General features: G+C 42.4%; 1 protein-coding gene across 6 annotated transcripts in view; it reads right to left on the reverse strand.

Moving 5' to 3' along the window:
* The window catches only part of SNX25 (sorting nexin 25), a 142,251-nt gene that overhangs the window by 2,047 nt on the left and 115,900 nt on the right, over positions 1–24,304 (reverse strand). For 4 of the 6 annotated variants that reach the window (XM_025471804.3, XM_025471805.3, XM_049095184.1 and 1 more), the window contains 7 exons: positions 23,297–23,461; positions 20,094–20,225; positions 17,260–17,400; positions 14,145–14,258; positions 9,249–9,413; positions 6,837–6,954; positions 3,140–3,206 (listed from right to left, as the gene is read on the reverse strand). In XM_025471804.3, coding sequence (XP_025327589.1) covers positions 3,140–3,206; positions 6,837–6,954; positions 9,249–9,413; positions 14,145–14,258; positions 17,260–17,400; positions 20,094–20,225; positions 23,297–23,461 — 902 coding nt within the window. Of the gene's footprint in view, positions 1–1,691; positions 1,864–3,139; positions 3,207–6,836; positions 6,955–9,248; positions 9,414–14,144; positions 14,259–17,259; positions 17,401–20,093; positions 20,226–23,296; positions 23,462–24,304 lie in introns of those variants that run through there. The other 2 variants (XR_004805839.2, XR_004805840.2) reach the window with 2 other exon arrangements.

Below are 24,304 nucleotides of genomic sequence, written 5' to 3' on the forward strand. Positions count from 1 at the left end.
ATTTATCAACGGGTGGGTTAAGATACAGGCCTGATCTAAATGTCTGATGAATAAACTAGGAATTGGATTTTTAAACTCTGGCTCCGAAAGATATTTTTTATTTTGGTGGTGCTGGGTGACCATCCATCCATTCCTGGAGCTCACATTTCCGCTGGTACTGACCTCTCCATATGTCTGCCAGGCAGCACCCTGCAATCTGTAAAGACAAGAACCTCGAGGAGACCCACATGTGTGAAGCTTACAGCTACTCTGTGCACAGTACGTGATACACTGACTTCTCCATGAAGTGATGTAGACGGAAAACATAAATGCGCTTTTGCACTGTTAAAAGCAGTCTGGAAAGCTCCCCTGAGCTCCCGAAGTCTTAGGGGGACGACTCTGGCTCTTTCACTAGCTGTCTCTTGGGGTTGCTGTGGCAAGCACGCTGGGCAGGGTGCTGTGACCCAGGCTGAAGCATCTCATGTGCTCACTAGGCAAGAGGAAAGAAAGGTGCTACCTGCCATCCTCGAGTAGAGGCCTTGGGAAAGATACGCTGCTATCTAGAGTGTTCTGCGTTTCCCTGGGAATGAAAGTTGGGCAGACATTTGACTTGCACAGGTTACAAATAAATGGCTTTCCTCTGGTCGTCCAGCTCTTCCACATAACCCTATCTCATTAGGCAGCGGTAACAGCCCACCCCATTCCAGGATGCCCACAGTTCGAAGAGCCCAAGAGCAGTTGTGAGATTGGGAGGGGAAAGGGGGGTAAAAATCATCTTGACGGTGCCAGAAAGACCTGAAATTTCAAACTCGATTCATGAATAATAGTAAGTCAAAAAGCCCTTCAAGAATTTGATTTTCCAACCATGTAAAGGGACAATAGAAGATTTTCAGAAACTATCTGAAATAGAGGTTTCAAGCCTGAGTACTTTGCCCAGGAATCAATTACAACTGATGTCTAAACTATCATGGGTCAAAAATATGTTAATTCTAAAAAAAAAATAAAAAATAAAAAAAAATATGTTAATTCTGTTTGTAACTACATGTCTCCCAGGATACTTCCCTATACTGCTTAGAACTGAGCAGTTCGGGGGCCCCTGGGTGGCTCAGTGGGTTAAGTGTCTGCCTTCGGCTCAGGTCATGATCTCAGGGTCCTGGAATCGAGCCTCATGTCAGGCTCCCTGCTTAGCACAGAGTCTCCTCTCCCTCTGCTCTTCCCTCCGCTCATGCTCTCGCTCTCTCACTCTAATGAATAAATGAAAATCTTAAAAAGAAAAAAAAAAAACGGGCAAATTCATATCTAGACCAAATAATTTTATTAATTTAATGGGACTTCTGCTTTAAGAGAGAACTACCAACCTGCCTACCTAAAAAAATCTACATGTAACTGCAGACACCTTGTTTTTTCTGTAGTCTTGTTTTGAGTTACTCACTGGAACCACATGAAGAAATTAAGTAAGAAAATTTCAATTTGCAATTTAAAATCAGGTAAGTGACTCTTACCAAAGGCCATAGCCTAGGATTTTTCTATCAATTTAAATCTGACTCTCAATTAGCCAAAACCATAGGAAGCTTCTGAATCAATTCTGGTATGTGAAATTATAGCTGGTACAAGGCAAGAGGCACATATTGTACTGCTGCTTAATTTTCTGATGTGTCATCTCTGCTAAAGGCAAAAATAGCAAAGGGCCAGGTGCTCCATCATTTGTCTACCTGATAAGAAGCCCATTGAAATGAACAGCCTGAAAACCCTCTACATGATGCTTCTCCTCCAAGCCCCACAAAAATAACTGCCAAATGTATTCGTGGCTCACAAACCACAGCTGCTCATCTTTTAAGTGAGAGCCAGTATCGCAGGTAGGAGCAAGAAAGTATGCATGATTTGCTGAAACGGAAAAAGAAAATAAATTAGCAAGTCTGGAGTACTGAGAAATATAGGGCCATTGTAGAATTCTTTTTATCTAAGGCCTGTCTACATAATAGTTAAGGGATTTGCATTAGACTGAAATGGTAAGTTATGCAGGCCATGTTTCTGATTAAAACAAAAGCCTAGGACACTAAGTCAATGACATAAGCCACTAATATCATTCTTTAAAAATCTCAGAAATCGAAGGAAACTTTTCCTTATGACTACAAGGAAAATATATTCTATTTGTGAAAGAAGAAGAAGACAACCTGTTCTCCACTATGTTTCCTTACATATTTATGATTTACATGATAAACATAAGTACAAGATTACTATGATGGTTTTAACAACTACCATCTGATCACTTGGGACTATCTGATCATTTCATCTGGAAACGTATTTTGCTCTACAAAAAAAGTGATTTCTTCCCCTTGTCTTTTAGCAAGTGACTCAACATTTTTATTGTGCAGGAAGTCACAATGTTGATCTCTTGAAGAGTTCCATATATAGAACTGGAGTTAAACTCTTATGTATCTGGATAATGGATATAGCTTAGGATATACACATGGCTTCCAACAGTGCTACAGGCTACACACCTATATCTCAATGGGTGGATATTAACTAGTAAGAGCAATGACCATTTTAATGTTTATCCCAACTGGGGAAAAAAAAACAAACATCATTTGCTTTTCCCTCCAAATAAATACCTGCCATGTGATGCTCATCCTACTTTCATTTTGATTTAGAGTCTAAGCCTTAAACATAAAAACGCTATACCCAAGATATTCAAACTGGACATCATGATCCAAAGAGAACTTTACAGAACTTTTCAGTTTTCACCTTTGTTTTTCAGATTTATGCTTTTAAGTAATCTCTATACACCCAACATGGGGCTCGAACTCACAACCCCGAGATCAAGAGTCTCACGGTCCACCAATGGAGCAGCCAGCTGCCCCCACAGAACAGCATTTTCTGACCCTTGCAGCCAGAACGCTGAAGCTAACTTAAGCTTTGATCATTTAGCTCACCGTGCATTCTGTGAAAGAAATTCTTTCAGAAACCTGTCTTCCTATCCAGTCTTAGAATCACAGCAGAAAAAAAAAAAAAAGAAAAAGAATCACCGCAGAAACAAAAATGAGAAAATACAATATCTTCAGCTAGAGAGATCACTGGCTACTACACCACAAGTATAGGAAATGGACTTTTAGGGCGAAGAGTAAGGCATGAATTCAAATACTAATTTCAAGCAACTTACTTGTTGATAGTTCTTCCAAAAGTGACCTGAACAAGAGCAATTAATGTTCTTCTCACCCATTTAAACACTAAAATAGAAATCAGAGGAAAGGAATTAGCAGAGCATATCACAATTATGGCATTTTTACAGCTGCAAAAAGCATAAATCATACCATTTGACTCAAATCTCCGAGTCCTGACACCAAGTCAAGACTATGTAGAATTTGGGTCTAGGCTAGCAAACTTCTGTCCAAAAATTCTCCCTAAGCTTTCACTTTCTACACAGCAACTGATGAGATAAAGCCTCATTTTTATAGCTTTTCAATGCCTGAACAGCAGCTGAGCTAGCAAGTAGAAATAAGACTTCATTTTACACGTCCCCAGGCTACTTACATGTCTGTTTTCTGCTAACAGACAGTGCAATGCCTATTTTAGATTTCTCTCTGGCTTGTCGAACCCAATTTTCTCACACACTGCTCTGAATGAGAAACATCTGTAGTCAAATATTGACAAATATTTTGAAATATTAATGAATTGGTGGGTTGATCTTCCCATTTGGATAGTAGTTTGTAGATCACTGCATATTTTTATATATTTTATGCCTCTGGGAGAAAGGTGACCTGCAAAGAGCCAGGACCCTGAGTGAGATGAGGATCAGGTGCTCTTCTAGGCTGTCTCACAGAGCAGCTGGGCACGGACAAGGTGCCCTGAGCCTCACCTCCTCATCTGTTCAAGGACAAGAGTAATGTGTGATTTTCTGCTTTAAGGATCTTGTTGATATTTTATGTGAGTGTCGTGAAAGGTTCTACAGATCTAAATTTTTATTATTAACATGGAGACACATTTTTATAGGTACAGGATATGAATATAAGCCAAAAGAAGGCAAAGGAATACTATGAGGATATCTTAGGTCTACAAATTGGAATCTAAACCAAATTTTCCATCTGGATAAATTCACATCCCTTCGTTGAAATATTTAGCTACTCACACATAAGCAAATGAGAAATTCGGACTTGGGTGTAAGAGTTCAGGGCTCCTGCCCCAGTAGGGAATCCTAAAAGGACTAAACTCACAAGCACCTCTGTACAAGGGAGAGCACCCAGGCGAAATCAACAGTTAACACGGACTTGGCACTGGACTTTAAAACATTCTAAAGTCATCTCTGACTTTTTAGATGGATCTAAGTGTGTCCATTTAAAGTAGCGTCATTCATCTTTCAAGTGAGAGACAAGTCCTGGAATCAGAATTCTGCTTCCAAAGTGCCTTTAATTTTTTATGGACCTCAGAGCACGCTGAGAGCATGCAGACTTGTTCGTTAGGCTGGGATTTAGGCCGGGAGGAGCGTGCTTGCCAGGGATGATAGCTTCACCCTGGCTTTCTAGGGCAGGCGAGAGGCAGCTCACATGCAGAGGGTCTGAGGACAGGGGCAGGTCTCAGAAGAATGCCTGATGGACAAGTGACAGGTATAAAATTTTTAAAGACTATCTTACGCCCTTTTGTACACTGAATAGAGCAGGAGCCAAAAATAATAAATGTCTTTGGTGCAAATTCTCTCCCGTCATGGATCTGGGCCTTTACCACTTTCCTCCTAGCCCGTCCCGGCTGCCCGTCCCCACGCCACACAGGAAACAGTCCTGGTATTCCTTCAAGGACTCATTTGTTCAGAGACAGAGCAGCTGCAGCGACACTAGGATTTTGCTGATGGCAAGTATATCTCATCTCATTATAAGTGATGTTCTATTTATTCCCCTCTGAAATGTCACTAGCAAAACCAAATTTGCTTCCAAGAGCAGGCATATGATGGAGGATAACCACGCTGCAAAGACAAGACTTTGAGCCCGGCTCCCGTCCACCGCGTCTCCCCATCTCTCTGCATCGCTAAGACTGCACCCGTGCCCAAAGGCGAATGTGGTGCTTCCTCATTCCTATCAACTCTGTGGGAAACAGGGAGGCCTCAGGGTTCAATGGGCCAGGTTTCACCCAAAGTCGGGGTGGAGAGCTAGCTGTTTCTGCCTACAGTGAACCAAGTGAAACGTCCATATACATCTGAGAGTGTCTAAAATATGGAACAGGGATGTTTTTTTCATTTGGATGGTAGTCTATCATGGACAGCTCTTAATCTACCTATCCCCCCATTTCTAAAGCTCAGCTTACTTCTATCTTTTCGTTAATGAAATTATGCTAAAATGAACATCCTTACGTATCAATCTCTGCCTGTAGTTTAGAAGTGAGTCCACTGCTTAACGTGAATTGCATTTTTGGAAGCCCTGTGTTGTAAATTCACTGGAGGAAGCATCTACGTCTCCTGTACCTCTGTTTCTCCTACAGAGTGATATCTAAAGCATATGCTTCCGAAGTGTTGGCTGACTGTTTTAGCTTTGGCTTATTCATGACCAAAATAATTAATTCTGGCACTTAAAACTCCCAGCCCACCTTCCTCACCCCATGGAAAAAGATGCTAATCTGAGCACACACAGCATAGGACAGTCCCAGGGCAACATATTCCTGGTTGGTGGCATGACTGTGCCTTGCTAACCCTTACTCCTCTCATGTGTGTCCTTTCCTAAGCCGTCAGGGGTGCCTTTAGGCACCTGTCCTGTATCTAGCCAGCCTGGGGCTCCAGGTACATGGAGTACACTGGCCTCCTGGTTTAGAGTGTTGGGGGGCTGTGGAACGTGTGTGTGGGCAGAGGCTCCTATTCAGGACTCGAGACTTGGCCAAGCAGCACACTCTGACCTCTTACCCAAGTACCATTTTGGGGGAGAAGCACCTGTGTGGATCTTAACAAGAGTATTTTTTATAAAGATTTTATTCATTTATTCATGACAGACACAGAGAGAGAGGGGGACAGAGACACAGGCAGAGGGAGAAGCAGGCTCCATGCCGGGAGCCCGACGTGGGACTCGATCCCGGGTCTCCAGGATCATACCCGAGGCTGCAGGTGGTGGTAAACCACTGGGCCATCAGGGCTGCCCTTAACAAGAGTATTTTAATCCCCTTCATGCTCTTGTTTCTTCTAAGGACATCCCCCTCAAGTACTACTAGGGAAACACTTCTCGACCTTGGTGCTAACTCTTGCACAGGCCAGCTCTGCTGCGGGTGGCTCACTTGCGCAGATAGGAAGCTGAGCAGCATCCCTGGCCCTTACCCACAAGGTGCCAGTAGCACCACTCCCCCAAGCTGTAACAACCAAACATGTTTCCAGGTATCACCAAAGGTCCCCTGAGGGACAAAATCCCCTCACCCTTCCAGGCATAACCACTCCTCTATGGGAACAAAGGTAGCTGAAGGGCAGGGTTGAGGCATGCCTGCGTCCCTGGCCAGAGTACGCTGCACCCTAACAGCACCAGAGCCTCACCTTGAGCATCACGGCTCCTTCCTTGGCTATGCAGAATTATTTTTTGTATACATTTTGGTGATAAAGCAATGAGGCTATGCTAAATCACACAAAGGAAATTCAAAGATGAATTTGTTCATCTGTATTCAGAGGAACATGGTCTAGGGTAGCTCGGACCCCAAATTCCACAAGGACAGAGATGATCACGTCTTCAGGTTGTGGCCTCAGATTCTACTGTGGTAGCTGGTTGGCTCTTAAAAGTACCTGCTGACGAGTGGATGGATATAAATACACATCTGACTCGGGAATAAAGGGATATTAAGAGTGGGTGTGTGGAACCACTTAACAGCAACTACCATTAAATAATAACAAAGAAGCTTACTTCCTCGAAGCTCAAAGATCTCCCCAATCAACATGAAACACGGTTCAGCCAAGGCGTCTTTCCTCCCATCCACATCATCACCATAATCCGACAGGTCACTGTCCTCCTCTGCCTCCTCCTGCAGGTACAGGAAGGTCAAAGGAAACAGATCACTTACGCAAGAAAGTCGGTAGAGTCCTCAAGGGTAAATTCCAAACTGTGTGCTCACATTTCAACCTTAAAAACTCTTTCGACTTTCCCACATGCAGAAATCTGTGCATTCTCTACAGCAGGGCAAAATGTGTATCTAACCTCAGGGGAAAGCTTGATGTTAAAACCTTATTCAAGGTTTAAAGTAAGTTTTAAAAACCTCTATCATTGTATTAATAAGGAGTGAATTAGTAGGTAACAGAATAGTGTTCTAGCCACTGAATTTTAAAAGACCTTTAAATTTTTTTAAAAAGATTTATCTATGGACAGTGTGCATAAGTGTGTGGGGAGAGGGGCAGGGGGGAGAGGGGTAAAGGGAGAGAGAGAGCGAGAGAATCCTCAAGCAGACTCCCCACTGAACACAGCGCCCAAACACAGGGCTCGACCTCAGGAACCTGAGATCATGACCTGACCTGAAATCAAGAGTCGGACACTTAACCAACTAAGCCACCCAGGTGCCTGATTTTAAATTCACTATTTTTTTAGGGACTCCTGGGTGGCTCAGTGGTTGAGCGTCTGCCTTTGGCTCAGGTCGTGATCCCAGGGTCCTGGGATCGAGTCCCACATCAGGCTCCCTATGGGGAGCCTGCTTCTCCCTCTGCCTACGTCTCTGTTTCTTGTGAATTAATAAAGTCTTTAAAAATAAATAAATAAATTCACTGTTTTTTAAACACATGTATATTTCAAAGTAATGTCATTATGTTAAAGCTCTGACCCAAGCTCTGATTCTGTATTTCAGCTCCTCTCATTTCCTGATCTGCATATCAGCAAGTTTCAATCCAAAACTCATTCTATGCCAAGGACCAGGCTCATGTCACGGAGGAGCAAACAGAAGCAAGGCCAAGCAGGTTCCTTCTGATGTTGGCAGAGAGGCAACAGCTGAAACTGGGGCCCAAGCAGAGGGCTAATGACAGCACTGTGGGGACGATGAGCAGTGAGAGGGCGGAGAAGTCACAGAGAGCTGGGAAGTCACCTCACAGCAACATCGGATGCTGGACAGGTGGACGGAGGGTAAACGGGAGAGGAAGCCACTGGACGTGGCCCCCGCACTCACCTTCAGACACCAATCTCATAGACTGATTGAGCCACATGTAAACTCCCAGAGGCTCAGGAATAAATGGAGAGGTCATGCGGGCAAGCTAAGCGGGTGTGGCCAGACCCTGCAAATACGGCTGCCAAAGGGCCCAGGCGGGAGAGATGCTGGTGAGGGAAGCAGGTTTGCACACAGAGACCCGAGCACGGTGCAGATGCGCTCTGCGCTGTGCACAGATTTCTCCTGGCTCAGAAGGCAGGGAAACAGCACATTCTTTTCCATCATCAGCTCCTTCTGTCCAAATTCATTAAACCAATCCTGCTGAAGAGGCAGTGGCCTTTAGCAACCAGCACCAAGGAGGCAATGAATGTCTCTATAAAGAGACGCCAATTTCCAGGATGGTCTTGTGAAATTAGCTGAAGAGCCACAAGAAGGGGCTTCAATGGCCCAAACTTGAGTGAGGAGCTTACTCTGCAGGGAAGCCTGAGGTCCAGAACACAGAATCGCCAAATGTCTGCAGTCTCTCCCTCTACTCGCTTCTCTACCCATGTATGTCACTCCAAACTCATCTTGCTTCAGAATATCCCATCAGCCCACTCCAGAAGCCTTCCTTTCCAGTCCAACGACCCCCTGACTGTCCCTCTATCCCGACCTTCAATACGACCTCCAGCTGCCTCTCATGGTGACCCCACCTCTGGACTGCTGGCCTACGGCTTTTACAGGGGCTCCCCTACAACCTCCCAGCCACATTTCACTTACCAGCCTTGTTATTGCTCTTCTCTGTATCTTAACTCTTGCAAGTAGCTTGTAAGGGAGCACAAGCGGGTGTCCCCAAAACATAACAGCGATTGTAACTGACAATGAATGTATTTGCCTTTTCCCTCATTAATAGCATGCTTTCAACAAATATTCGGTACTTCAAAAAACCTTCAAAAAGACATTCCCCTAAATCTGCTGCAAAAATGGCACAACCTTTCGACAGCTCACCTCTTTTTTTAAGATTTTATTTATTTATTTGAGAGAGCAAGAGATAGTGAGAGATAGGGCACCTAAGCAATGGAGAGAGGGAGAAGCAGAGTCCCCACTGAGCTGGGAGCCTGACATGGGACTCGATCCCAGAACCCTAGGATCATGAGAACTAAAGGCAGACAATTAACCTATTGAGCCACCCAGGCATCCCGACAGCTCACCTCTTGATGGGAGAAGAAGTCGCGAGGAAGTCTTTCCAAAAATGAGGATAATGAAAAAGTGGGTTTTTTCCCCTGCACATCAATCACCTTGAGGTAGTCAGGAGAAGGGCTCAAAAAGGCATAAAGTGCTTCACTCTGACACAGTCTTTCATCTGAAAGCAGATTCTGCGGAGGAAAGAGGGTCCATTACTCTTACGGAGGAATAGATGCGTGCTGCTGGAAACCACCACCAATAAAGGCAAGCAAGGTGCAAATGACTGTAATGGGGGTTTATTTTCATAATGCCGAACCCCAAACCTTTTCCCTCTGCCCCTGAAACAGAACACATCAGACTAATTCCAATGATCTTAATTGCAAGCAACCCTCTCCAGGTTAGCTGGAGCACCCTTATCATCCTGCCTGCAGGAGATGCCATGTGGACAACAGGACTCACTGCGGTTTGCACTGCTCAGTGCAACAAACAACTCCCGCTTTGCACACAGCTCGCAGACCCAGGGACCACTGGGGTGTTGGAGCAGTTTATATCTTTGACACTGTTTACATATTTGACAAGGATCCCACTCGACCACCCTCCCATGGCTGTGTTCAGACTTTGTACATCAGCTGAAAAAGAGCACTGTGAGCTGTCACATGGCACTGTCTGCTAGGCAGGACTTTTCTCACGGTGCTGCCATCTTCCAAGCAGTCCTTGTTTACATAATTACATAACTGCTTTTATTAGCCCTTGAACTAGAAACTTCCTAAAGTTCTTTATGTGCTTGTCCGGCCTTTGGAGATAGGAAAGAACATAAATTAAGTTTATGTACAAGCAAGTGCTACTGACAGGACAGGGAGATTAACAATGTGACCACAGGAATGTCTAAATGTCTAGTATTAAAAGAGTCAGGGTTTAATGTGAGTTCACTCCTATGTGGAACTTAAGAAACAAAACAAACAAGCAATGGGATAAAAAGAGAGCGGCAAACCAAAAAACTGCCTCTTAACTCTAGACAGCTGGTGGCTCCCAGAGGGGAGGGGTGGGGGGATGGATGTAGGTGAATAGGGATGAAGGGGTGCACCCGCTGTGATGAGCGCTGGGCGTCGTATGGGAGTGTTGAGTCATTACACTGTACACCAGAAACCAATAGGACAGTGCACGTTAGCTACTGGAATTTAAATAAAAACTTGAAGAAAAAAGAAAGATACAGGGTTTAGGAATAACAAGACCAGTGGGAAATAGTGCCCCATTTACGACATAATCCCCTTGGGAGAGAGGGACACTGGAGCACACAGCACCTCTGATGTCAGAGCCTGGGGTGGCAGGAGAGGTTAAGACCTAATCTTGGAGGACTTGGTCCAGGACAGTCATATTACATTTGTTCGGGCGAAGGTTGAAATCCAATCAACTCTATGACCTTCCCTGCCATAGGCGCGCACCTGTGAGAACATCCCACTCTCCCCTCACTGGGGACAGGGGAGGGGGAAGACCAACATTCCCTGAGTGTTAGCTTCCTTTGTCCTGTGGAAGGCTGGTCTGGAAATGGGCGAGCTCTGCCTCAGATGGAGCGAAGGTTACGGGGCAAGAGGAGCTGGTGTCACTACTGCCTTCCCTGGCCCCAGAGCCCAATAAATAGGCCTTTATTCCTTTTGAGGAGTATGAAGGGTTCATACAGATGGATTAGAAGGCATGAGATATTCTCTAACTTGATTACCTTTAGCTAATCTATACTCCAGCACTATTTCATAAAATAGTACGAAATGATCACAAGGATAAGTCTCAAACTTAATACAATCAACATAAATAAAGAAATCATTAAGGGTGATAAGACTTTGGCCTAAATTGTATTCTATTATGAAGGAAAATAATTTAAGTACATAGGAAAACTTAAGAAATTCTCACCGATGTTGGTGGGGCAAGGTGTAATTGGTCTAATCCTTTTCAAGCTCTCCGGGGATGGCAAGCCATTCCCAACTCGTTTCCCCCCAAACACTTACAAGATGTTATTCCATTCTAGTGAAGATCTCAGATGACCACTGAGTGGGTGATGGGGAAAGGGGTAAGGCGTTCCAGGCCAAGTGCACAGCACACGCATACCCAGCAGCAGGGCAGGGCGCCACTGGAGGGGAGTGCATGTCTGTGAATAGGACAGGGGAAGGTGGCAGCAGGAATGAAGACAGACCTAGCGGTGGTATGGCCAGGAATGACGAGCTAGATTATTAAATATCTGTGCAATGAGTATGCTTCACCAGGGAACCATTTTTCATAAATAGACATGCAAGTAAACATACACTCAGTGGAATTCCTTTTCCTGGAAGGTCCTGTGCACCCAATAAAAGACTAAGTAAACATTCTGCACCTTACTTTTCCTGTTTGTGGCTGGTGGGATAATACTTTGAAACTACAGTCTGCTGTAGGACCTAAATCTATTCGATGGTTAGGACTTTATTAACAGTCTCTGAGGAAATGAAAAATAGTCCAAAACATTACTTTCTGACTTAAAATCCTCTTGATTAAAAGACAGAAGGTCCCTAGAAACCAGTTTCATCTGGCTTAGCTCGCCTTGCTATGGTCCCCACGACCTAACAGCAGGGCCTCAGAGTGCAGTTTCTGTTGACACAGCAGCAGAACTCGCTAACCCACTTCCATCACCAACAATCCAATAAGGGCACGTGTGCGCCCCCCCACCCCTGCACCCCCGAAAGGGCAGGCACAGAGCGTGGGGTCTGCGGCACACCAGGGAAGGCCAAACAAACGGAGGCCCTCCCAACAGCAGAGGCTGGAAGGCAACAAGAGAGTCAACTGGAGCGTTCCCAAGCTACACACTTGAAGCTTAAAAAGCTTGGATTTTGAATAACACACGTCTGTTTCACACACAAGATCTTCAGTTCATCCGAATGACTTAATCAGGTACTGTGTTGGAGTGGGTTTATTTCCTAGACATTCTGAATCGGCATCAAAATGGGAGTATTTCAGTTTCAAATGCTCTTGTAAGAGCACTTAAACACTGATGATTCTCCAAACCAGTTCTGCCATAATTAAACTCACAGAGTTTTTGTAAGGTGTAAATTATTTTATTTCCTCAGGGAAATTTATATTATATTACATTAAACATTATATACACACACATTTATATTTTATGATATCATAAAATAAAAGCTTCCCTCAGGAAATAAAATAATTTGCACCTTAGAAAAACTTTAGGATACATATATACATACAAATATGTATATCTATATATTTATATATAAATAATATATTGTTTATATTAATATTCATATTATATTTATTTAAATAAATATCATATATAAATATATAATGTATATAAGATATTTATAAAACTATATATAAATAAAAAGAGAGACAGAGGAAGATAGGAATACATGGAAAAAAAGAAACTAATGCTTTCAAAGCAACTCTGACCTAAGCATACCTACTTTAACAAAGATCCACACTTCTGATTGGACAACTACGTTTTAATAAAGCCTTTACTAAGAATTTGGCAACAGCCATTATTTAGAATCCCAAGCCTTCTAGCTACTACTACATAGGCAGAAAGTGTCTCATGAGGCCAAGTTCCATGCCTCCAAAAACCATAAGGGCTTTGGGGTCTGTGGTCTGAGTAACTTAACTAGACTCCGAATACAGAGGGCCCCACTAAGGAAAAATAAATAGTGGTTGCTATGAAGGATAATACACCTTTGGCCTTATTATCTAAAATGGACTGAAGGCAAACAATAAAGCATTTAGAGGAAATTAGGAGAATATCTTTAGGGTCTCAGAGCAGGCAAAGATTTCTCATCAAGCACGAAGGCATAACCATAAAAGATAAAATTGATATGTTGGGCTAAATTAAAACTGAGAACATCTGTTCACGAAAAGAAATCATGAGAGTGAAAAGGCCATCCACAGAAAGGGAGAAGATATTTGCCCCAGAAGTGGTCTGACGAGAGACTCCCATCCGGATCACACGCAGAACTCCCACAAAGCACTGTGGAAGAGACAGGCAACGGAACGGAGGTGCAGACTCAACCTGAGCAAACATTTCACAAAGAGAAACATCCATGTGGCCAACGCAACCCAGACTGGTGCCCTACTTCCTAAGCCATCAGGGAAGGACCAGCAAGCACACAGACCCACCAGGATGACTAAGAAACCGGCAGGAAAGAGGTGGAGGTGAGCATGGGGAGCAATCGGAACCCTTCCACGCTGTGGTGACAGTGAAAAACCAGCTACAACCACTTGGACCAACTAAGAAACCCAGACCTGTAAGTATCACACAGCATATATTCACCAAAAGACAAATGCTGGAAGCTTCTAGCAGCCTGCCCCTGATGGCCTCACCTGGAAACTGTCCAGACGCTCGTCAACAATGGGATGAATGGACTGTAGTGTATCCGCACAGTGACAAACCTACATAGTAGTGAAGACAAATCATCTACAACCAGAACAAGCTCTATGGACGGATCCCCTGAACGCAGCTGCTGAGTGAAGGCCGTCAGGCACAAAGGCGTCCACACTGCATGATTCCATTTATATGAAGTTCAAACACAAGTCCGTCTGTGTGGCTAGTTGTCAGGATCGTGACCGCCCCTGGGCCAGGGGCAATGATGGGAAGGTGGCAGGACGGTACTGATGATACTGTTTCCTGGCCTGGGTGCTAGTTACAGGGTGTGCTCAGGGGAAAAGGATAAAGCTGCACACAAGATAGCTGTACTGTACGTATTTCATATTTTTTATACTTTACATTTTGTGTGTGTGGGGGGTATATTTAATTATAAACAAACCACAACGATATTGTGAGGACCTGGTATGACGTATGAGAATGGGAAGTGAACAAGCAAGCTCTTAGGATGACGACAGTTTAACCCCAAATAACTAAATTTTCCTCTCATATCCAAAACTTTTCAATTGCTTACCTGTAAAAATTTATTTAATTGATTCTTTGATTTTTCCATAAACTTGTGATCTATAGATTTGAAAGGCAGCTTGCTAAGAGAAGGCAACTGGACTTTTTTTAAAGAAGGGAAACACTGTGAAAGAAAACATTAAATATTAACATCTTGAATCACATTTTCATGTTTTTAAAAAAAAGTTTACAATTATAATCAAAACAAACCAAGTACCTTCCTCCTGCACTTTTTTTTTTTTTTTTTGAGGTTTAAGACCTTGAAAACTTGCCTGTTCTAATCAGGCTCAAGGGATCGAGAGGAACAGGACATGTGATGAGAAAAGCTACAGCTTGTCCCTAGGCCCATGACTGTCTGGGCTGGGCAATCCCGAGGCCAGGCTCACACGTGGATCCATGTGATCCCCATGAAGCACCACGCTCTCGGCGTGACACCTGGCTCCCAGGAAGAAGGTCTTCCTACTGTACTTTGTTTACAATGTCTCCATGAGAAGTGATCCAAGTTGACAAAAGGAAACAACGGAAAGAAAGAGTCACTTGGCTTGTCGCGCTATTACTGCCTTTCAGTGGCAAACTGCACGGTGGAAGTACATTAATCATAATAAGATATGTTAATAATAAGAGCCACCTTGTGAATTGAGTCCTACATTCTCCAGACATCGTGCTAGGAGCACGGCACGTGTAACGACAGCTCCAAGAGTTGGCAACGATCATCATTCCTATTTCACATATGAGACAATTAAAGGTCAGGATTAAAACCCAGATCCATCTGACCACAAAGTCTGTGTTCTTTATGCTGATTTATGCAGACTTGCCGGTCTGCTCCTCAGACACCAAGGGGGCAGCAGGTTCCAAATGTTCCAGACTTTGCCTCCATTTTCAAACACTGGCCCTTTATGAAGGCACTAGGGCCGTATGAATACATTTAATAAAATCAACTGGCATTGAAAAGTCAGTGAGCACAGACTTTGCCTGACACGGTTTCTACTGCCCTTGTCATCATCTATGCACAGAAGGGTCACAGTAGTGCCCCATGGGGTTGGCCATGGCAAGAGAAGGCATGGGACCCGTCACAACAAGGGCATGCAAGTGCTTTGGGTGCTGGAAAAGGAAAAAACTAGCCCTTCCCACACAGCCCACTAAAGAACCAGGAGTACAATGGCATGTGCCCAAGGATAAGTCAGGGCTCAAATTTGGGGTATAATTTTCAAGAAATGAAACAGGCAGTGAGAGTCAGAAGGGAAGATTAAAATTCACCAGGGACCTGAAAAGGTGCTTCCCGTCCCAGCTGTCAACATGAAGGGTTCACACACAAAAATGAAGTCACATGATAGTAAATTCTAAGGGTAAGAAAAGAACCCCAGTGATCAGCTACAGATAAGGAAAATGAGACGACGAGACAAAAGGAAAGACCTGGAATTTTATAAGGTTTTTTCCCTCTAAGGCATCAGGCTACTTGTTTTGGATTTTCAAAGACCATTTTCCACATTTTATTTTCAAAATCTCCTCTAAATTCCCTTTTCTTCTTCCTTCTGTTTTGATGAGCAACTGGACGGATACTGAACTTTGGCTTCACAATGATTTGTCACGGGGCAAAGGACACACTTTTCTGCAGGGTCAGTTTTACTCACACATTTTTGGGAAAATGTAGTCTTCTTATTAAGATAGGTATTTTGCTTTCCACACTACCAGGGTGACCACAGTCCATCTGAGAGGTTAACTAGTAGGACACTCAGTTTTGGCCACCATCCTTTTAAAAGCACTTGAAGAAGTTATTAGCATTCATAAGTTAGTGATTAAAAGGTTTTTTTAAATTATTATTAAAAGGTTTTTTAAAAAAAATCCCCTTAGGAGAAAATGTTAAAGGAAATAGACATATTTCATTTGCAGAACAGCAGTCTGATAGGTGACCACAGGATTATACCAGTGTCCGTTCATTCTGAGCCAGAGAATAAACAGAAACAAAAGTAGAAGTGACCAGAGCTTTTCACAGTTGCTGGGGAAGAGGGCTGTCATCTCCAGTAGGAGGAGAGTTAGAGAAGACGCTATTCGGGAGAAAGATGGAAGAATAAAAAGATGGAATGGAAAATAAGATGACCTGGATTCCAATCCTGGTTGGGCCACTATGAACACATCCTGTGATAAATCAATCAAACTCTCTGGGGCCAGTTCCTCTCATCTTAAAACAACTGACCTAGATTAGAAGCTGACATTTTTAACTAAAACTCACAGAGGAAATGCATGCTATGTTGCAGTCCGCTCATGCATATATGCATTTCCACATATAGAACATAACCCACATATAAAACTAAGAAGTTCTATGAAACAATGAATGCTTTGAATACGTTTATTCCCTTAATTCTCACCAATTCTGTGAGAGAGACTTAGGTGCCATCAAAGTTTGTATTTTATTGATGAAGGAGAGAGAGAAAGAGATGCAGTGACAAGACCCAGGTCATACAGCTTCTAAATAGCACAGCTAGGATCCCAACTCAAGCAGTCTGGCTCCTGAGTCTGTACTTTCAACCACACTTTATGACTGCCTTTATCTTTGTGCTGAAATCCAACCTACTCAGTGTTCTTTCCATCGCTGCCATCATTAATTGATTTCGCTTCCCACTAAAGTGTCACAACTGGCAGCTTCAAAAATCAGTGGCCCTAGGGCAGCCCCGGTGGCCCAGCAGTTTAGCACTGCCTTCAGCCCAGGGCATGATCCTGGAGACCAGGGATAGAGCCCCACATTGGGCTCCCTGCCTGGAGCCTGCTTCTCCCTCTGCCTGTATCTCTGCCCCCCTCTCTCTCTCATAATAAATAAGTAAGATCTTAAAAACAAAAACAAAAACAAAAAAACAAAAATCAGTGGCCCTAGATGATCCCTAGCTCTCTTTCAGCTCTGGAGTTTTATGAGGCTCGACAGAGATCAGACAATTCTTCATCCTGAAGGATTTACACTAAATGGTTTAGTCTATGAGTTAATTTCCAAATGTCAAGCTGAAAATGCCATTTTGCCAGTATCCACAGCAAAGGAGAAAGGTCAATCAGTTTCCTTATATGTAAAAATTGAAATGAGCTCTTAATCATCTTCGTGCTTAGTAACTACACCTTGTGTTTATGAGTATTCGTACCTCACTAAGTTTCCTGTGTAAATTCTGGAACTCGCTAAGCCTTCTGGGGACGGTCCAGTTCTTAGTTTCAACTCCTCCAACTTCTTGTAAGCTTACCATGACAAAGTAACAGGGCATTTGCTCACCGTTCTCTTCTGTAACCTTGGAAAAAACAAAAACAACAACAAAAAGCATGGTGAGCATGTGTGGTAGGCAAGATTTTTAAGTATCCCCCAAGATTTCCTACTCCCTAGTGTACATGTCCTGCATAATCCCTGGGACGGTGAATATGATGGAATCTATTCCCACAATTAGGTTATTTTTTTTTAAATTTTTATTTATTTACAATAGTCACAGAGAGAGAGAGAGAGAGAGAGAGAGAGAGGCAGAGGGAGAAGCAGGCTCCATGCACCGGGAGCCCGATGTGGGATTCGATCCCAGGTCTCCAGGATCGCGCCCTGAGCCAAAGGCAGGTGCCAAACCACTGGCGCTACCCAGGGATCCCAGGTTATGTTTTTTGACGGCTGACTGTAACACGGTGGGATTCCACGGGTAAGGCTTGACCCAATCACACAAGCCCGTTAAGAGCAGAGACTCTAAGGGCTGGCAGCAGCTAGTAGCAAGAGGAGAGGAAGTCACCAAGGCCCAAAGTGCGAGAAAGATTCCACACGTGGTGCTAGCGTGAAGGAGAGGGGCGCGTGGAAGGATGCCGCAGTGCTTCCACCAACAGCAAAAGAGAACAGAGATGGTTCTAGAAACACATGGAACTGAATTCTTCCGACAACCTGGATGAGCCTAGAAGTGGATTTTTCCCCAGTCTCCGGACAGGAACTCAGTCTGGCCAGTATGTTGACTTCAGTCTAATGATACAATGAGTAGAGGACACAGGCATGCAGTGCTGGATTTTCAACCTACAGAACTGTGAGCTAATAAGTGGGTATGTTTTAAGCCATGAAATTTGTGGTAACTGGTTACACATCAAAAGAAAACTAATATAGCCGACTTAACATCACGTGATTTTCTTTGAAGAAACAAATTAACAGCAAGCAAACAGATGTAAGATATGCCAAAACCTGTCTCAGAAAAGGATAAAGCCTTCTCCAGTTTAATTTCTGGAGTCAACAAACTATGATTTAAGGGGAAAGGAGAGAAAATGAGTGGGAAATATCAGAGGGGAAGACAGAACACAAGAGACTCCTAACTCTGAGAAACGAACTAAGGGTAGTGGAAGGGGAGGTGGGTGGGGGGGTTGGGGTGACTCGGCGACGGGCACTGAGGGGGGGCACTTGATGGGATGAGCACTGGGTGTTATGCTATAATGTTGGCAAATTGAACTTCAATAATAAACTATACAAAAAACCCCAAACCATGATTTCAATTTTCATGAAATTTTACATTGAAACACTTTTTTTTTCCTCTACCTTATAATTCCTTAAGACATACACATATACACACAGTATCACAATTCAGGAGAGACCATTATTATACACAAACAGATTAAGAGAAGAAGCAAAAAGAAAATACATGCATATATGAATTTAAGCTTGAACTAGCATCATAAATCGAATTAAACACAAAGAGTAAGAAAGGCAAAGGAGATACACAAGACTCCCGGAGTATGCACAGAGCCCTGTGAGGTAGGACCATTGTCCCACTGTGAGGATGCAGGAGGTGAGGGCATGCACAGGGTCCCTGGGTTATCCTAGGATCACACATCTAGTAAGGGAGTCAGCCAGGATCAGAACTCAGGAGAATCTGGCATGATGCAGACACCTCTTCTACACATTCCCCTGTGGGATTGCCTTGTGAACCCTGGTAGTCGGGAGACTCCTCCATGTCCATGTCCACGATCTTTTCTGTGACCAAGGTGTCACAACAAACTCTGGCAGCTTACCTTAATAGCAGTGCTAACAAGTACTAGAGCCATGGTGAAGCACTTGGTTCAGCACTCACGTAATATGGATGCTTTCATGGGAGCTCTTGGAGAATGTGCTTTGTCTGCTATCTAACCTAGAGGTGAACTTATTACGACTGTGAATTCCAAGTAATTGGAATTTCCCATACCACAGTAAGAGTGTGAACGTGAGCACAGGGTGTTATATACAACGGATGAATTATTGAAAACTATATCTGAAACTAATGATTTACTATATGTTGGGCAATTAAATTAAAAAAAAATAGTATGACATTAACTCTATGTTACTCGTGATCTTGTCATTCGTGTGGACCTGACCTTCATCTCCAGATTTCCACAGGACGCAGAGTAGGGCAAGTTGTAATGAAGAAGTTGTAAACATTAACAACGTAAATGCCCATATACATCTCTCCTTGAAAATAAATTATTTTTACAGACAAAAGAGATCTAGTATATTCTGAAAACTGTTACCCATCTCCCTCAAAGAATAGCAAAATATTTTCTAATTCAAAGGAAAAAATATTCATTATTAAAGATCTTAGAGCAACTGAAATTTGTAAATGAAGTCAGGAGAATGGAGCAATCAGAAACACTTAAATTTTTAATTTTTCACCACCAAATTTCAAGTAGTGCCTTCCATTTTATTTTAGCCCTCAATGGAAAAATAAAATGGCAATTCAGAGGCATTAACTGTCTCTCTGTGGAAGTTGCTTACAATTCCAGTGAATAAGGACAACCTGAAGTGGAGTGAGATCACATCTACCCCAAGTCCACAGTCATGGATGAGACAGTGAAAACAGTGGAGAAGGAAAGAGAATAAATGTAGTCTATGAGAACAAACATAGGTGTCCTACCCTCAACCGTAATTCTCTGGGACAGAATCTTCTCTTATAAAGTCATACTCTTAAAATAAATGGGGAGGAAAAGCAGTCAGACCTACCTCTCCACTGGTGATGGAGGCTTTCCACATTCCAAGGTTCTCACACCACCAATCTGTTCTTGCCATGTGTAGCTGTAGGTCTGTACGTTCTTTCTCTATTAGAATTATTTCCTCCTTCAACTTGAAAACAATCTGCCAAAGGAAAAACATCCTGAGAATTATAAAACCACTTAAAATGCTAGACAATTCAGCAAAGTAGCAGGATATAAAATCAACAGGCAAAAATCAGCTGCATTTCTATACACTAACAATGGACAATCCAAAAAGGAAATTAAGAAAACAATTCCATTTACAATAGCCTAAAAATAATAAAATACTTAGAAATTAAATAAGGAAGTGAAAAACTTCTATAGTGAAAACTACAAAACACTGATGAAAGAAATTAAAGAAGAAATATGGGTATGGAATGATCTCCAAATGTTCATGGATTATAAGACAAACATTGCTAAGATGTCAGTACTACACAAAGCAACATACTGATTGAACACAATCTCTAAAAAATCCAGTGTGTTTTTGCAAAAATAGAAAAATCCATTGTAAAATATATATGGCCTCTCAAGGGAGACAGAATAGCCAAAAACTATCTTGAAAAAGAACAAAGTTGGAGGACTCACACTTCTTGATGTCAATACTTACTACAAAGCTACACTAATCAAATGTATGGTACTGGGATAAAGACAGACATGTAGACCAATGGAACAGAATTGACAGCCAAGAAATAAACCTTTGCATATATGGTCAAAGGGTTTTTTCATAGGGGTGCCATCACCATACAATGGGAAAAGTACGATCTCTTCAACAAATAATGCTGAGAAAACTGGATATCCACATGCAAAATAATGAAGCTGGACCCTTACCTAACATCCTAGACAACAATTCAACTCAAACTGGATAAAAAACCCAAACGTAAGAGCTAAAACTATAAATTCTTAGAAGAAAACAGCGGAAAAGTTTCTTGGCTATGACACCAAAGGCACAGACAGCAAAATATAGAAAAATTGGACTTCATAAAAATTTAAAACTTTTGTGCAAAGAATACTATCAACACAGTAAAAAGGCAACCCACAGGATAGGAGAAAATATTTGCAAATCATGTATCTGATAGGGTATTAACATCCAGAATATATAGAGAACTCTTAAAACTTAAAAACCAAACAGTCTGATTCAAAAATGGGCAAAGGACTTGAATAGCATTTCTCCAAAAAATATATATAAATGGCCAAAAAGCGCATGAAAAGATACTCAACATAACTAATCACTAGTGAAATGCAAATCAAAACCACAATGAGATACCATGATACACCCATTAGGATGGTTACTATCAAAAAAGTGAAAAACAACAATTACTGGTGAAAACATACAGAAATTAGAAACTGTATGCACTATTGGTGAGAAGGTTTCGAGTGGTGCCACCATTACAGAAAATAGTATGGAGATTTCTCTACGAATGTTTTTTTAAAGATTTTAAAAATTTATTTATTCATGAGAGACTCAGAGAGAGACGCAGAGACATAGGCAGAGGGAGAAGCAGGCTCCCCGTAGGGAGCCCAATGTGGGACTCCCTCCCAGGAACCCAGGATCACGACCTGAGCCAAAGGCAAGAGGCTCAACCACTGAGCCACCACCAGGCGCCCTCTTCTAAGAATTAAAAACAGAATTACCATATGACCCAGCAATTCACTTCTGGGTACATATTCAAAAGAGCTGAAAGCAACATCTTGAAAAGCTATTTGCACCCTCATGTTTGAGGCAGCATTATTCACAATACTTAAAGGGTGGAAGCAAACCAAATTTCCACTGACGAGTGAATGGATGAACACAATGCTGTATATACATACAATGGAAAATTACTCAGCCTTAAAAAGGAAGGAAATTTTGACACACGGTATACGAATGAACCTTGAAGACATTATGCTAAGTGAAAAAAGCCAGTCACAAACAATGAATACTGTATGACTCCACTCATGATGTATTTCAGAGGAGTTAAAGCCATAAGAGAAAGAAAGTAGAATGGTGGTTCCTAGGGGGCTGGGGAGGGAGGAATGGGAAATACTACTTCCTGGGTACAGGGTGGTTTCAGTTTTGCCATATGAAAGGAGTTCTATAGATGGATGGTAGTGACGTCTGCATAACAGAGTGAATATACAGACACTGAACTCTACACCTACAATGGTTAACTTTTATGTTATGTATATTTTGCCACAGTTTTTTTAAAAAAAATAAGTAATTTTATTTAAAAAAAAAAAGCTATGCTCATCATTCCCTTGGATCTCTTTCATGAGAAAACCCATAAGGATATGTAATTCTGTGGTTTGAGGGCAGAAGCTTTGCCCCAAAACTCTCCTGAACATGCAGGCTACAAGGACTCTTTCCTTGCTCAAAAAGCCTACAGGAAGCCCTCCCGGCCTAAACCGTGCCCTGCATTTCATCATCAGCCAGGGCTGTAAACTATCTGCTTCATTTCCATGTGAGCAGGCTTTGGTTTGACCACAGCATGTTTGCTCCCTAAAGGCACGTCAGGCTCTGTGTATCACTGATTCCCCACAGTGACCGGCACAGCATCATACATTTACTCATAACTTATGTTGCTGAACACACACTCAGAAATTACCAGACGAGCTCAGTCTGGCAGACTGAAGAGCATCAGCTGTGCCAATATTAGAGACATTCCCTGTTGGACTCTGAAGAGGCATAACCACAAAGCAAAAAGCCACTCCACTGCTTGGGTTTGCAAAATGCCAGTTAGGGAGATGCTGTTTACATTTTTAAACTTTCCAATTCTGTTGGCTTTTAGCCAATTTATTTCTTGCGTAATTCTGTGAGGTTCTCTAAACTGTGATTCGCAGTATTTGAAAGAAAAATAAAATTAAAAAGATTGTCCTCGCAGAGTTAATTTACTTCCAGAAATGAGTCTGGCAAAAAAAAAAAAAAAAAAGAAATGCTTTGCCCTTTTCTGCAAAAGGCCTGCAGGGAGCCAGGTGAGAAGACACAGAACCACTCACCGCTGATGACTGGGGGAAAACCCCAGATGGAAGATTAATGACAAGTGTTTTTCTCATTCCGTACTAGAAGCAAAACAATGGAACTCACAGCTTAAAATTCTTTTTAGGGAAATCGTGATGCTTTGCAACATAAACTGAAAACTATTTCATCAAATCAGAAAAATGGAAACTTTCAAAGACAACCTTGAAAGCAAGAGTTACCTTCTTGTCAGGTTTTGGTGCATTTTGAATAGAATTTAGAGCTTGCCTTTTATATTCAAGTTTCTCATTTAGTTCTCGTAGTTTGTTTACAGCAAAGCTGGCTTGTTCATTAATCCGACTGGTGCCTTCCTCTACAGCTTCCTCGCCAGTCTCGCTCGCCGGGCCCTGGGGGACAAAGTCACATGAATCACACTATCTTCTAACGTTGGACTGTTCAGCGATCATTGCCTAGCGTGTAGGTTCTCTATCATTACACCACACTGTGCCCCAAGTACTGGATTCCACTAAGGAAAGGCTCTATGGCAGAAAGCCCAGGAGCACTGCTTTTCCTCAGCAAAGTAACAAACCAAAGTTATTTGGAACCAAAGTAACTGGTGTTCAGGATTGCAGCGAAAAAATAAACATTTAATACCCTGAAAATAAATATTTAATAGCCTGAAAAAATAAACATTTAATAGCCCTTTTAAGTGGAGATGTGTGGGGTGGGGAGGTGGATTCTATACCACTATCTTCCAAACGGTACCCAAGGGAATCTGCTTAGATCAAGGGAAGGCAACTGAATTCTCTGCCCAGCTCAACTCGAATGTTCTGGGCCCAATCTGGGACAAAGACGCTGAGGTACTACGGTTTCCTTTCCAGCTCCAAAGAATATTATAGAAAACTCACACAAGTCCTTTTAAAATAAAATTTCCAAATTCCCATTAGTGAAAGTATTTCCAGTATACACTTTGTTCAGTCCTTCTCTTGAAGATGTATTTTAGAAATCAACAGATCATTTTACAAGTAAAATGGTAGTATTTCAAAGCAACAATATTCATAAAGAACTGTGTCACTGAAAAATCTGGAAGAGATCACCAACAGCGTATAGAATAGATTTATGCGGGGTACTGTAAAGAACTGCTGAGAACAGGCTTCTCCTGTGTTTATACTCTTGCACATTCTTCCAGAATTTTTTCCTCCAATTTTTAGTTAATTGTAACAAACAGTACAACATAATTTTTTTCCAAA

The sequence above is a fragment of the Canis lupus genome, chromosome 16 (genome assembly GCF_003254725.2).
Source record: "Canis lupus dingo isolate Sandy chromosome 16, ASM325472v2, whole genome shotgun sequence".
NCBI lineage: Eukaryota > Metazoa > Chordata > Mammalia > Carnivora > Canidae > Canis > Canis lupus.